General features: G+C 36.4%; 1 protein-coding gene across 1 annotated transcript in view; it reads left to right on the top strand.

The window, feature by feature from the left end:
* Positions 1-16,474, top strand: part of ADCY8 (adenylate cyclase 8) — a 116,287-nt gene that overhangs the window by 41,567 nt on the left and 58,246 nt on the right. Inside the window, exons 3-4 of the mRNA XM_036405703.2 lie at positions 6,591-6,721; positions 9,183-9,294. Coding sequence (XP_036261596.1) covers positions 6,591-6,721; positions 9,183-9,294 — 243 coding nt within the window. The remainder of the gene's footprint in view (positions 1-6,590; positions 6,722-9,182; positions 9,295-16,474) is intronic.

Here is a 16,474-nt window from a genome sequence, read left to right as displayed (position 1 = left end):
AATAATTATTTTTTATTAAATATACCTGCACCAGCAATAATAAGTATAATGCAAAAAAAAAGAAAAAAAAAAGTCAGGGAGTGTTATTCTACCAATTACCAGTATGTTACAGGATGAGCTAAATATTTATGAAGCAAAAATTATACTGGGAAGGCATAAAAACCCAAACTGGCAGCCCTGGAGTCATTCTTCCACATCTCAGAAACTGCAGGGTAAGCAGGCACTAAGATTGTGATCTCCTCACACAGCCAACTGGATAATAAAAAACACCTCCTTTTACACATGGCAGTAGACTGTTAGTCATCACACCCTGCCAAGATTTTGTAATGTGGCTTCAGGTGTTGAATTATCAAACCATTCCCCACCCAGCCAAAACAAAGGACCAGCAGGACTGGCAGTTCTCCCTTCAGCATGTGCTATGTATATTGTTTTATGCTGATTTGGACAACAGCATAGAGGAAACAATTGAATAACATCTTCCTACAAGAATTGTGTGGAAAAAGCTTTTTTCCTACTTTCATTGCCACAAACTTTGCAACATGTGTCATTAGGCACTTTCATGAAGTGTTCACTTTCATTTACTCATAAATACTGGATTATCAGTTTGATTGAGATTCTAGATACGTTTCATAAACAAAAGCTAAACAAAAGGAGACTCCAAGACCTTCTGTGTGACCTGGCCTTGTTTGTTCTTTGAAAACAGCTAAATAGAACATACCGCCAAGGATGGGATAATTTGGGATATTAATTACTGGAATTAAAATAAAACTAAGTTGATATTGCTCATATCAAACATTGCAGAAGTAGTAAAAGCTAAAAGGCAGCCTCATAACCCCACAAGTCTGAATGAATTAGGTACTGCAGTTCCTTCAGTATTTTTTAATTAACTCCTATTGTCTTGATGAAACACAAGAAAGAGCAGCTGCAAATAGACTGTCCATTGTGCACTTAGTAAGCACAAAGGAATTTCTCTTCAGAGCAGTTCATCATAATGAGAGGTGCTAATTTCCATTTTCTAGAGTGACATCTACAATAATTGCATCTATTCTCATCATGGTCAGATTTTCAGTACAAAACAATGCAATTTTTATTGACTTCCCTTAAATGTAATAAAAGCTCATGTGCTCCAGAAAGACTAAAACTACTGCTCTGAATGGCCCTTTTCACATCCTATTAAATTCAGTGTTTAAGACAATAAAACACCTCTGATATAAATTGTAACTGTTGTTAAAGATAAGCTTGATGGTTCTGGAAAAATTATTCTTAAAAATCAAGACGAAAAATATGAAACAGTTTCTCTAGAGCATCTATAGTTAAACACTTCTGGGCTACACCCACTCCAGTTTTACACAAGTGACTTGGGAACAGCCATCAGCAGCATGATTCCAAACCCAGACTTACTCCCACGACTTCTCTGTAGGTTCCCCCTTTTGATGGTACATGCAGAGGAAGAAGAGCAAAACCTGAATTCACCCATCAGTCAAGAGGGGCTTTTGTGCCTTAGCAAAGCCATCCCCAGTAAAAATTATGTGGAACAAAGAAAAGACTATGCCATCTAAATGGAGCTGGTGCATGGAGCCTTTGCAGACAGCAGACCCTGCAAGGGTGATTCCCTCACATGACCTGCAGAGAAACCTCAGGGAGTTTGACCTTTCTCTTAGCAATCTCCTCCAGATCCCAAATTGCTTGAAGATGTTTTGTTCTTGTTGGAGTTTTGGTCTCTTTGATCAGCCCAAGTGGAAAGGTCTCTGGTTTTTATTCACAAGACTGAGGTCTTGTGCACTGGTTAATTGACTCTTCTCAAAAACTGCTGCAAAGGTCATTATTTATTCATCAGGGATATGCCCCACTTCTCCATAAACGTGCCTACCTATGTTTGTGCAGTTGTAAGCACTGGTACCCCCTGATTTCAGTACAAGTGACCCAAGGGTTCATGCAGACCACAGCAAAGCTGTGAAACAAAGAATGACTATTGCAGATGCATAAAACAGTAAATGGGCCTTAGAGGCAGTATAAATGTTAAATTGTAGTCTTGGGATTTTAAGTAGATGTAGGTGACTCATGAAGTTAATTTACTTATCATTGCAGGATTTGTTTCACTGCTGCTAACTTTTCCTGAAGGAGTAGATTGGGTAGGAGTCAGCTCCACATTTGTCACCTCCTAAACTAAGTGACTACACACTCTTTACATCTGTGAGCTCCTACTACCATGGACTGAGTTCTAGTCAAAACAGGCAACAGAACCCAAAGGGACCCATAGTAACACCAAAGGAGTAATTTACTCAGTTGATTATCTCCCCAGATTCCTTGGATGAAATGAAAGTTTGGGCGTAACTACCTTGGAATCACAAAACTCAGGTGTTCGAATGCAGACCTGAATTCTACCATCAATTTGTTACATTTAGTGTTTTCTACTGTTTTTTTTTTTTTCTTTACCGTAGTTATTCTTCATGTTAAAGGTACTTTTTAAATTTATTTACTCTAAACTCTGACTGCTCCATCTTAAACACTGGGGTTGATTCATGTCACGAATTGTTATTAGAAGAATAGTTCACCAGCTCTTTTCTAGTATTCCTTTGTTGCTATTTTCTTTCTTCTATGTCTTTTCTCTTGAACAAATATATCTCAGCTCCTTTTCCAACCACTTCCACTGTTGCTTTGAATTGTTTCCACTTAGCCCATGCTGAACTAGTAAGCTTTCAAAAGATCTGGGTGATGGAGTTTCCTTCACCCTAGATTTCATAACATTTTATTAGGGTTTTCTCTGTAAGAAAAGGAAATTTTTCTCATGTGTTACCCTCCAGCTCTGAAAATACCTTCCAAGAGAGACTGACTAAAAAAGTGAGGAATCTTTGATCATGTAAATAGTAAGGTATAGAAGATAATAAAAAATGACATTTTTCTTTCCCCAGGATTAGCTACTGCCTTTTTGTACATCACCTCCACACATTTGTGCTGTTCTTCTGTACCACAGTATCTAAATCTGTGAAATAGGAGCAATAGTATTTAAGTAGCTTGAAGGGGAGTTATGTGGCAAGGATCTTTACATCAAGGAAAGAGTGACCTGACGCTCATTCTTGAATAACCGAAAACCTTTCTTAACTTTTGGATTGAAGAAAAGTGATGTGAAAGACCTCTGAAAAAGGACTTGTCCAGAGGACACTCGAATCAGCTGTAGGAGAAGAAAGAATGGAAAGGATCCACACTAGAGCCCACCTCAGTTCCCAGCTTGGAGAAGAAGCCTGGTTCAGCATCCCCACCATCTTGTCAGTGTGGTGTGATGTAGGAGTAGCTGGGCATAGCAAGGGACAGCTGACACCCACAGAGAAAAAAAATTTCTGTCATTTGAATGCTTCAGTACCAGATAATTGATGGTAACTGAAGTGCCTCAAAAAGTATACATAGAAACACACATGCACACTTGAATGCTGTTTTTCTTGCAGTGCTCTTCCTTAGCACAACATCCACCACACAGAGCAGTGACATGAGCTGTTCATCAACCTTCAGTTGTGATTCAAACAAAGGCTCATCACACGCTTCACTATTAATGGAGGAGGGCTGCTACAGAGGCAAAGTAATTAACCTCAGTTTTATGGGTCATTGCCAGATCTTATGTGCAGACAAGAACACTTAACTTACCTTAATGAGTAGCATGAAGGTTAAGATATCAAATGTCCTAGGCACATTTTTCTTGGCTTAGTGAACATGTGTCAAGCCAACTATGTTTTATTTTAGATAAACTTTCTAGAGGCATTGCTCGATACTCTCTTAGGTGAATGCAAATGATGAATGTAATATTTTCCTTTTGGGGAAAAAAATACATTCTCTATTTAAGCCATAAGTGTACAAAGGAACTGATCTTTTTTTAAATGTTCACTTATCATAGATTTCATAAACAGTTCAATAAAAACCAGTATTTCTGTTTGCTTTCTTTTTTCATATCTCCTTAAAAAAAATGGTCTTCCACTTTGCCATCCTTCATGGGTAAGCTAGGAAATAACATACTTCTTTTAACAGTGAAAAAATTTAGTATTATTCTGAATGTATCTTACAAGAAGCCATTGGACACTTTATTCATACAACTCCCTGAAATACTGATCTGATATGTTCAGAAGGTTTTTTTATTTTTTGGTCATAGTGAACTATATATCTTAATAGTAAAGGTATAAGAAAATCTAAGTGCCTTCTATGATAGGCAGCTTAAGAAAACAAAATTTTTAAAGTATTTCTAGCTCCCAGCCTAACAATCAGCAGCTCTTTGCATTTACTTGTGAGTGAAGCTACCTGAGGTGTAGATGTTCCTGTGAAACCTGGGTTTGCAGGAGTATGAAGGACCTCCTAAGGGATTAGTTTCATTCTTGCTATCACAAGCATCACATCCAGTGTTTACACATCAGAAGAATGAAGGATAGCAGAATTCCCAGGTGGAAAGGGTGGAACAAAGCCAAGACAAAGCAGATGTGCTAAAATTAGAACCACCCAGTATGAAAACAGAAAGTCTGAGCTTGGCTATTTCCCAAAATAAAGGATGATCTTGCTGCATTATAATTCACAGCCTGCTCTATAGCAGACATCACTCACATAATTTTTTGTCTCTTCCTCACAAAAGCAGGTCTTTATTTAGCAAAAGTTTGTAGAATAGGTGGATAAATTAAATTAGGAGATTCTCAGTTCTCTCATATTCTGTCAGCATGTTATGCAGGAAGGAGTGCCTTCTTGGACGGGGGTGTAACACTCCAGTGCTGCAGTGGTGAAACACTCCAGTGCTCCAGTGGAGCTTGTGGCAGCCTGCGTTCTCCCCTCTTAAACAAACACTCAGTTCACCTCAGCTGGTGCTGCCATCTAGACAAATGGAGGTGTTTATCCACAATGTGTTCCCATCAGAGCTAAAGAGTGTTTACTAACTGCTGACTAAGACTGCTCAGAGTGAGAATTCTTCATGATCTACACTGAGAAAGTTGTAAGTTAGTAGTGATATCACTTCCTATGAAAGCCAGGAAGGGATTCCTTCATTTATTCAGATGTTTCATCTATGGCAACATTTCATCCACATGACATTGAATCTTGCTGGCATAAAAATCATTATTTTCATGATTGGTTTGCTTGTCTCTCTCATTCCACCCATCATTCCTCTTTGTTTTTTCTTGTTTTCTCTGAAAAGAATTTCACCCTTGAGAAGGGACATAACATACAGCCTGCATACTATGAGATTATTTTATATCCTTCTGATATCAAGTTGCCTCAAAACAAATTCAACATCAGTTTCTTTGACAGAAAAAGGTGGAGGAGAGGAGAGGGGAGGGGAGGAGAGGGGAGGAGAGGAGAGGAGAGGAGAGGAGAGGAGAGGAGAGGAGAGGAGAGGAGAGGAGAGGAGAGGAGAGGAGAGGAGAGGACTTTATTCATCTGTGTGTTCTGTAGTCTACATGTGTGCCTGAATTGGAGTTCGTATCTGGTTAACCCTAGATATATCCTATTCCTCAAAATATTGTTTGAAATTTGGTTATAAATAGCTTACATATATGCTAGTAAAATTCTCTTCTTTAATTCAATAAGATTTCAGTATTTGCAATTCTCTAAAGCAAAAGAAAAGTGAAAAATTGTAGCTTTGCTTCAGAGTGATTGGGAGTGATAAATTCCAATACTGGACAAAGCTTTCTAATCTAAAAAAAAAGAGAGACACATGGAAAGTGGACACAATAACAGTATTTTAGTACAGAAAGATTATTATAGAGAAAGCAGCAATCAATAATTATCCATGCCCAATTTGAAAGGATAAAAAGAGGGTTTAATTTGCAGAGAAACAGATTTGGATTGGATACTTGCAAAAATCTGTCAAAGCCGTTAAACTGATGAGCCACTGAAGCCAGTCTAAAATCTCTCAGGGGATGATCTAGGGCTTTCATTAAAAAACTTGATTACTTTTTGAGGGCTTGCCTCGTTGTACTGAGATGTGGTTAGTTAGAGCATGGTGCTAATAACCATGAGTCCAGATTCAATCCCCATATAGGCCAGTCACTTCAGATCCTTGTGGTCCCTTCCCACTCAGGATATTTGGTGAAATTCTGTGAAAATTCTGGGGTTAATTATATTATGACAGGGATGGAAACAGGACTTCCATGGATATATCTTCTTATACACAAATACTAGAAGTATATGAGCACTAATATGCACTGATACACTGTGTTTGCATGCTAATAATAAACTAATATACATGGATACTCTACTAATATACAGTAGTATATTAGTAGAAACATGTGTATATATATAAACATATGTATCAAATGTTTATTCTTCCTGAGTGTTCTTGAAACACAGACAAAACTAATTAGAAATGTTGAATATGTTCTCCAGTCCTCTTAGTCAAGAGGACCAGTTTGAATGGCTGCATGTGAGCTCATTTTATTCTTCCTTACCTACACCAAAGGTGTCCTGGACTATGGACTCAGGCTGATAAAGTAAATTATCACAAATGGCCTGAGCTAGAATTTTTAGAGAGGAGGGTCACATCTTAAATAAGCAGTTATCCAGATCCTTAAACTGGGCATTGTGAAATACCAGTTCAGACTGAGACTGGTTTCCTCTTTGTTTAGGAACGACTGGTGCTCTCTGTGTTGCCACGGTTTGTAGTCCTGGAAATGATCAATGACATGACCAATGTGGAAGATGAACATTTACAGCACCAGTTCCATAAGATCTACATTCATCGTTATGAGAATGTCAGGTGGGTGAAGTAGCCTTTCTGTAATTTTTAAGGTCTCAGATGTTGCTAAATTACTCTTGTCTGGAAGTTTCCCTTCTGTTGCTTTTTTCATTCATAAATCAGAAAATTAATGTACCCTTGCTTAGTATTTGAGCAGAGAAGCATTTTGATGCCTTCTTCTACTCATCAGGATGGCTGGATGCCATGGCAATGGCGAGACCCATTTGAACTAAACACTGAATCTGGACCATTTGTGTCTTTTTTCACTTTTTTTCACTTTTTCACCCTCAATTCACTTAAGTGGTCAGGATTGAACAGGAAGGGGAACCCTGCCTAGATGTGGACACATATTCTGCCACAACCTGGCTCACCCCACACACTAAAAATGAGATGGAGACTTGTAAGATGTTTTCAAAGATGGTAATCAGTTATATGGTTCCTCTGTTTTATAGCCATTTTCATTTAATCAGTTTTATTATTATTTTCTTAATCTTTATTCTTCTCTAATTTTTTTCTTTCCTGAAATATTATCAGAAGGGTAATAACTATCCTATGAGCTGCTACTCAAGGTAATTAGTCCTAATTGTACATTTACACCAGAATGATCAACTTCCACTCCATGACATTACATAATCTTGGTTTTATTGTATTTCCAGAAAATCAGAATATTTTATTAAGCTAATAGCATTTTCCACAAGCCTTTCCCAAAACACAAGGGTAAATCATTGAGGGACCATCTTTGAAATCATTGAAGGAAGTGAAAAATAAGCATGGATATGGTGGCAGATAGTTTGCATGGGAAGCATGTACTTTGCCTTTCAATGAAACCAAAATATAACTTCGTCAGGAGAAGTTCAATAAAATATAATTTGCACTTCTACAGAAGAATAAATTGATTATCTGATGCTTCTGTGCCCATGCAGTAGCTTGGATATGTTATTTTATTAAATCTGATTGAAAGTATCAAGGACCCTCATAAAGGTTTGAGTTGCACTAAATTAAAATGTCTTCCATTAACCTTTTTCATACTCAGAGTAAGTGTTGCTGTAGAAGAATAAAAATATGGAGGAATGACCCTTTTGCTTTAATGGAAAAGAGTTGTAGACAGGGTGAGAAGTCTAAACGTATTATATGCCTGAAAGAGATTTGAAATCGAAATTTTGCATGCTTTAAAACAGAGATACTGGTTGGCTTCTATACATACTGCCAGAAACTAGATCTTTTCAAAAGAAGGTTTCATACACCTTATTTTGTTTCCTAAATGTTCAGTACTGAATACTACCTAAACCAATGGTATATGAATCCTTAAAAGTATCCAGGTAGAAATTTTTGTTGGTTTGAAAATTAAAAGTGTAGAAACTAGTAGTTTGAATATCTTATTTTTATAAATTTAGTCTATTATTACTATTCATTACTCTTTGAGTAGCTTGGTACTTTACCTTTTAATTTTATTACTTCTCACTGGTAAAAGTCTTACCAAGTTTGTAAGTATCTTGTTTAAACCTCACCCAAACCTTCACCAGTCCATACATTTGAAGATGTGTTATCAGTCAACCTGATTATTACTGTATTTCTTATTGGTTACATCAGTAATTCTCAGACTCAAAATTCCAAATTGCGATCTTGTTCACCACAAGTCATCAGCTAAAGTGAAACAAAATCTTCTGCTACTCAGATTGTAACACCAGTTATTGGTTGACTTTAAAGGGCTAACCAGGTTTGTGCCAGAATGATGTGTGTCTTTTTGTGCATTACTACTTTATAAGGTAGCCAATGCTTCCTTTAGCTAATAATTACTGAGCTATTACATGCTTTGTTCTGGGTGGTATCTTGCACACCTCAGACTTTGTGTCTGTTTATGTTTCTCTATATTCACATGTTGGCATTCTAGGCACAGTGAGCAGCCAAGAGGCAAGAAAAATAACTGGATGTTCAAACACAGGTTAGAAGTCTGTTTGCAAGTAGTTTGTTAATGGACATCCTACCACAATTTCAGGCACACAAGTTGATACACCTAAATTCAAAGTACAATCACACTGGGCTCCCTGTAAAGTCAGTAGAATGAAAAAAATTATCCAATTAAAGATTCATACCTTTTAAAGAGAACACTATAGTTCTAACTCAGGTACTTCTGTCACATGCCTAAAATGACACTAAATAAAACTGGCCTTAGCCTGGTGTATATCAAGACTATCACAGATTTGTCTGTACTCTTAGAATTTAAGACTTGTATGGTTTGAAAATCTAGACTAGCATGACTCCTATTTTTGGCAAAACATTTTCTCACTCTTAGTAGTATTTTTTTTAGTTCCTTCAATATTTATATTCAGTACTCCAGTATGTACAAAACTATAGAACAGAGGTAATGTTACTTCAAGGGTAATAAAATTATCCTTCTGCTAGTAAAATGCTAGAAAGTAACTTAAAACATTCAATAATTAAAGGAAATAGAGTGAAATATTAATATGTTTTCTTTTTTTAGCATTCTTTTTGCAGATGTTAAAGGCTTCACCAACCTTTCCACAACTCTGTCAGCCCAGGAGCTGGTCCGAATGCTGAATGAACTCTTTGCCAGATTTGATCGACTAGCACATGTGAGTTAAACAATTGATTTTCAAAAAGACAAAATCAATTTCATGTTTGGGAGTTTTGGGAAATACCCTCTGATCAATTTGAATAATATATATCCAGATTCTCCCAAAAGGGATTTTATACAGCAATTGAGATTGGAAGATACTGACAAAATTATATGAAAAATGATGAGTTCTGATAGCAAGTGAAAGCAGAGGTTGTCACCAGAAAATTAGGTTTCTGTAGTGCTGGATAGAGAATGGTATGAAGGGAGATCAGCTACCACAGTTTCTAAGGAAGCTTCATATTTTGGATTTTTGCTGGAAGTTTATTTTTAAGACCCTAGCTTTATTTGTCTTTTCTTTTGCAAAGTGAGGACGGTTAAAAGACGCATTCATTTAAGGTCATCTAATCAGTTCTCACAGTCATTGCAGTGGTTAGTTAATAGCAGGGTTTACAGTCTTTAGGATGGATTCTATCTAACTCAACAATGAAATTAATTAAACACAGCAGAGGAAATTATTGCATCAAGAAAATGAATTTCTCCTTAATTAGCACTAATCAGAAAAAAAGTGAAGCACAAAAATACAAGCAGAACATGCTCAGTTTTGCTAGCTTGCGTATTTTAATTTTTTCTTTTTTCTTTGGTCAAAATGTAATTTAATATGGATATCTTTAGTGTCAATATCTGAGTCTTCTAAATCGAGGCAATGAAGTACATTTTATAGAGTTTATCTTATAATTTATCCAGCCAAATGTATGTACATACTATGGGAAAATGCTAATTGCACTGAATATCATAGACCATGCTATCTATTTACTGTAAAGGAAACCTAAAATGGCTTGCCTGATGTAGAGATTTGCATCCCTCACTGGCTTTTATACATTTCTAAATTAGGGTGATGGGGTATTTGTACACATATTGCATGGTATCAGAGTAAGATCCTTGTGGTTTTCTCTCATCTTACACATTAAGGTCAAGAAAAGCAAGTCTTCTTATTGAAATTTCTTTTGATTCAGCTATTTTTACCTCAAATATCAGTGTGTTTTCTCTTGTACAGAGTGATGCCATAACCTATTGCCTGGGCAGTGGCAAATTAGCAAATGCAACCCAAAACATCTGCTTTGAAAACAAAAACCCCTTGTCAGCTTTGGTCTACACTGTAAAGCCAGGTGAAAGAATGACCTCAGTCTTGTCTTTTAGAAAGCTTAGAGGAGTAATGTCTGCTTTTGTATGGCTTGACAAAAATAGCTTTTTTAATTGAAGAAACATATTTTACACCAAATAGAATGTATGTATGTCACAGAAATATTTTAGGAAGACTATGTATAAAAAATTCTTTATTTCCTTGCTTCACATTTCAATTTTGGCTAGCATTCATGATCATTAACCATATTTTGTAACCATTCTATAAGCTATATTTAACCAATAGTGATTTTGTATAGAATGACTATATTCAGTAAAGGAGTTAGGAACAAAGAAGGCATTTACATTTAAAAGTCTAATCCAGTGAATCCTCCTCCACTTGCCACTTAACCCTGAAGTCAACTTCCTGCTTGTTTTGTTTTTGTTTTTTCGTTTTTGTTTTATGGAAACTGAAAATTTTGCTTCTTTTAATGCCTAGACATTTTCCCCTCTCTGTGGCTTGTCACACATCTCCACTTAAACCTTCTAGAAACCTTTCTGTTGCAGTTCTAAATTCATAAATCTTAATGGAGAACACTGAATATGCCACACAATAATAGGTATCCCATAAGTGTAGGTGAGTTTATTTTAAAGAAATGGTAATAAATATATCAGTCTGTTTTACATAGCCAAGAATTTCTTATCCAGAAATCTCTGATTTGGGATGAAAGAACATCTGTGTCTGCAAAACATCATTATCAGGATGATCACCTCTCAAGTGAACGTCCCAGTCACTAAATTCAAGACTCTAGGCTCCTTGATGCATTTCCTTTCCTAGTCTGGGAATTTACTTCTCTTTTTAACACACCATTAGACTAAGCCACTGGTGTAGAACAATCCTCTGAAAGGTAGAAGGCACAGGGAAGAACCACTGCAGAAATTGAACAGATTTTGCTTGCAAAGATTAAAGTTATATGATCATGAAAAATTAAAATTTAGTAAAAAGAAAGTCATTTTGATTATGTTCCTTATTTGTGAGTTCTGTGACCTGGATGTCATGATACCTGTGTGATGCCCTGACAATAGAGATGTCTAATACAGAGGAACCTCTCTTGCTTCCTTAGAAAGGGTTTGGTGTTTCTATCAAATTCAGGGAGACAAATTCTCCCTCTGCACTTTGCAGGAAACCAAGACTCCACACTGGACTCTTATGGAGGGGACAAGCTGCATAAAATAAAAGGGTTTCAATCGTATATTGAACTTCACCTTTTCCTCTGGAAAATTTTGGAAATGGACACTGAGTGTCCCTGAATTTTAAGGACTTGTGAATTACATAGATCTATCAACCTACACATCTGATATTGCATAAAGCTTTCACACCTGGTAAAAAAGGTGTATCTTTTGGAAAAATTCCTGGTCTTCATCTGGATGCACCGCGAGATGATCTTGCTTTAATACTGGTCCATCTTGGTAGTATATTCCAGTGCCTTAACACTCTCACTGTTTTATTCTGTATAGGTTTTTTCTCCTTTGATTTTTTACTGACTTTGAATTGCATCCATTGATTCTTGCTATGGCAAATCATTCTCAGACAAAAGGACCATCTTGTAGCCCCTGACTTCCTCTGGGAATGCATCTGGATGCTTTGATCAAGGGGCTTCTTGGGTTTCCTTTTGATAAAAGAAACAGACCAAACTCACGGCAAGGTTTTTACTCTGTGAGATTTATTCCTTCAAATAGTTTTAGGGGCTACTTTTCTGGAACACCTCCTGTTTTTGAGAATCCCTTTTAAAGCACTGAAAACAGTGTTCCTGAACTAACCTCCATAAGTGTGAAGGCAGATCATCACAATTCCTTCTAATCTCTCTTTCCTCAATCACTTTCCAAATGCCATGTTTCTGAACATACAGTGATAACACTATCATACTGAAAAATATTATTTTTGTGTTTTCTGGTCTTGCTGTCACATTGTGACCACCATGTCTGCATGGTAATTGTTTATTTTACTGGTCTTATTCCTTTTGTAAATGTTATTAGCAATAGTTTTCTACTTGCCTGTAAATCCTCCACAGGACTTTTGGGAAGTGGTTCTTTCAAGGCTTCCCTAGAAGGATCTTCCACTAAGGAGGATTACACAATCACATCTAGATTTCAGATCTATCACTTAACTGGTTCTTAATCAGCTTAACTAGAGTTATCATAACCCTTTAAAATGTTACTCAGACTCTTGGAGTTTGCTAAGAATTACCATCAAAGCAAAGACAGAAGTCGCAGAAAGCTTGAGGCAGTTTTTTATATTTTAAGGAAAAAAAAATGTATAAATCCTTATTTATTTCTAAATAAAAGTATTAAATTATAATCTCATATAAAGGTTTGTTGGATCTGCTTGAACATCTTATATAAATCATATAATATTAAAGAAGACATTTTCACAGCATACTGAAAAATGTAATTTAGCTAAGCTTCTTTTTTCTCTTATTAAGCTTTATTAAGCAATACAGAGCTAATGAAAAGTCTCTGATTTTTTTTAATCTTCCTTAAGTTACATCAAGTTTTATTGATGTAATTATTATACATTGATGCCTATAATTAATAACAAAAATAATCCATAATATCTGTATCATTACCACAGAACACTCCAAACAAAAATTAGAATTCAGTTCAATATTTCTTCTAGGAAAAAAATATAATGATATGTTATGTACAGCTACTTCCCATTTCTAATCACTCTGTGATATTTGTAAAAAATTTATAGTTATTAAAGAGAAAAGTAACATTTACAAAGAAGAAAAATAAGTTGACATAAAACAGAACTGGAGAAAGCATTCCCTTATTTATACTTCATCTACTGAAAGGCCTAAATGGAAACTCAATTAATATTAATATTTTCCTTAGGCAGAAATTTTGAGAAGGGAAATAAGATGACATTCAAGAAGATACTTAAGCCTAAAAAAAGTCCTGCCTTGGTGAAGTAAAAGTTATTTTTGATAACTTTTATTTTTGATGTTTGTTTTTCCTCTGCCTTCTCTGCAGTGCTAGATGTCAGCCAATACCATGATTTAAATTATCATCTTTCTAAATTCATCTACGCTCTTTGTAGATTCAGTTTCAGATACAACAAAGAGGAAAAGGAGCTTATTAAGGGACTGATGGGAGTTTTGTTTATTTTGTTTCTAAGGAGGCAATCTTCTCCTGTAACCTTGATTAAATTGTCTCCTGTGGTGCTGCAGACAAGCTGTCAAAAATTCCGTCAACAGTGTACTACCAATCTTGTGACTGCTGTTTCCAGAGGTGGAAACCAACCTGACTACCAGGCTCCACAAGAACACACCACCCATAACCCCAGTAAAACACCTGCACCTGTTGGTATCAGGAAGGGAAGACTGGAGAGTTTTGGGTGCTTTTCTGTTTCTTGATAAAGACATTTCCTCTGCAGTTCTTTACAGTCCCAGGCCACCTTTCAGCTCTGAGCTGGCAGTGCTTTGTTCCATGGTGAAATTATCTTCAAGCATGTAACCCACAGGATTCCAGAGACTTCCTAAAAAACCTTGTATGAACATATATGCCAGGTGTGAATTTTTTCATGTGTATACGTTTGAGGTGTTGCAGCAAGAAGCAGAGTTTCTGGATTATGAATATGAATATATAATATTTAGCTCATTATAAAGACATTGTATGAATTTATAGTAAAAGGATGGAGTGAATCCTCTTTTTGCAGTGCTTAACTCTGAGGTGTTTTTCCTCCCAAGCAGTGTCAATAATTAATTGGCTCATACTAATGAATAAACAACCTTGTTTACCATATTCTCCCTACATTTACAGTTTTTCAGATGGTAAAGAGCCCATCAAAAGAACTAAAGAGTCATATAAACCCCAGGCCACAAAACACTTTTAGAAGTGATAGTATACAGTTTTTTTATGAAAAAAATCAGATGGAAATGACAGATTAAATAAAACTTGTTTCAAATTTTCCAGTTATTTATAAACTAAGAATTACTCAAATTCAACCTCCCCCAAAAAGAAGCTCCACTTTTTGACTAATTTGGGATTTGAATTAAATTAGGCTTCACAAGTATATTCTTGGGAATTCTCCAACTCATTCTTAAGAGAATAATAGAATAATTAAGGCTGGAAAAGACCTCCAAGATTAGCCATGTACCTAACACTTCTAGGGCCACTACTAAACCATGTCCCTAAGCAGCACATCCACATAACTTTTAAATATCTTCAGGACTGACAACTCAACCTCTTTCCCAAGCAGCCTGTTCCAATGCTTGGCAACCCTTTAGATGAAGAAATTTTACCTAATATCCAATCTAAAACTCTTCTGGTGCAACTGGAGGCCATTTCTTCTTTTCCTGTCTCTTATTACTTGGGAGAAAAGATTGACCCTCACCTGGCTACAGCCCCTTTCTTGGCCACCTGGGCAAACCTGGCTCATGTTCTAATGTTGCTGACCAGTGTCCCACGTACCTGAAGCAATTCAGTTCTAGAAACTCCTAAGGGGCAGAATTTCCATTCAGAATTGTTGCTGTTTTAGCTGGAAAGAAACACCTTGAATCTTTTTCATGGGGATTTCTGTCCCTGAAATCACTTAAAGCATAGTCTTCTAATTAACACAAGCTGCCAAGGCAAATTGCTCACCAGACACAACAGTCATAAGAGTTTTCTTCTACAACATGTCAAGGAACAAAGCTGTTGATATAATAAATTACAAAACTCATTCACCATCATGCCTCAATTCCTTCTGCAGCATGAGAGATCTCAAACCTATTTTTTTTTGGCAGCACAGAGAAATCCTAACTGCCCCATTATAGGTTATTCTAAAAAAACCCCAAACCATTCTTTATACAGTATGTTAAAATATGTAGAAACTGTTTAATATAGTGTCATGTATTCAGGCAAATGAAAGACTGCCATATTTTTCCCTTTATGTGTATAAAAATTAGAAACAATCTTTGTAACTGTGTACCATATCTAGTCCTTTTTTTGCCTGCACGGCCAGGCTTGAGAACCCCCGTCCATCTGGCTCTCCCAAGGTCCCAGTTCTGTTTTCCAACGTGACAGAGCTGCAATAGAAGGAATTTGGATGGAGCTCTCTCACCAACCCACCCTAAAACAGACTGCTGATTAAGAGCTTTGGCCTAGCCCCCATTCATGCTGAGAAGTGAGGTTTGTCCAGGTTTCCTCTACCTTTGGCACATGTTTCAGGAACTGAGCTATTGTGCTCAAAGGCCAAGTCCCTTCCTCCTCCCACTCTGGCTGCCTTTTAAAAGAAGACTTACGTGTATGACTTCTCTTTGTTCTGCAGTTCAGTTGCAGTAATTTTTCATCCTCAATGTTCTAAACTTTGAGCTTGAAATTATGAAAATTGCAAAAAATTTTGCATTTTCTATGGTCTGTTCGCTATCCTATGGGGTTCCCTTCAAAACTAGGTGAAATGATTAATTCAGCACTGGCAGAATTGAAAAAGTGGCATAGCTTATAAAACAAAATCACTATTTTTCCCTTGTCAGAAATTCAGCCCAAGGAAACAAGAAATATTAATGAAGTCTCTGACTGTGTCTTTCAGTAACTTGTTATTTGAGCAACTCATTTCTGCAGCCCCACCTTATGCCAATTTGCTTTGCTTCCTTTCCAGTCACTAGGGGTATATTTAATAAGCTCAAACATAAATCATTCACCACATACAAGGCAATTATTTATGAAAAATCTGCATATTTTCTTTTTCTCTGGATTTAGGTGAATTGAAAAGAGGTTTCTTGTCAATTGCCACTGAATTAATCTAGAATTATTATTAAAAATAGTTGGGTGTTTGAGTCTGTTCAATTTCCCCAGGCAAAAATTCTGATTTAAATTGATCTTGGCAGAATCAGGCCCCTTAATCTTCCACTTGCAGCAAATGAAAAGCTGCAAATAAGGGGAGAAAAGAGCCCCTAATTGTGACATGCTGAGATTTTAATTGATCCCCTCAATAAATGCTATTAATGAATGAGTATTGAAAGGGGTGTGAGACTGATAGATACTGATGTGAATGTCTGTTTAATATCAGCTGTCATTTACATGCCTAAGGACAA

This window comes from Molothrus ater, chromosome 1, assembly GCF_012460135.2.
Source record: "Molothrus ater isolate BHLD 08-10-18 breed brown headed cowbird chromosome 1, BPBGC_Mater_1.1, whole genome shotgun sequence".
NCBI classification, from domain to species: Eukaryota; Metazoa; Chordata; class Aves; order Passeriformes; family Icteridae; genus Molothrus; species Molothrus ater.
Note: the sequence above shows the minus strand (reverse complement) of the source record. Positions and strands in the feature narration are given on the sequence as shown.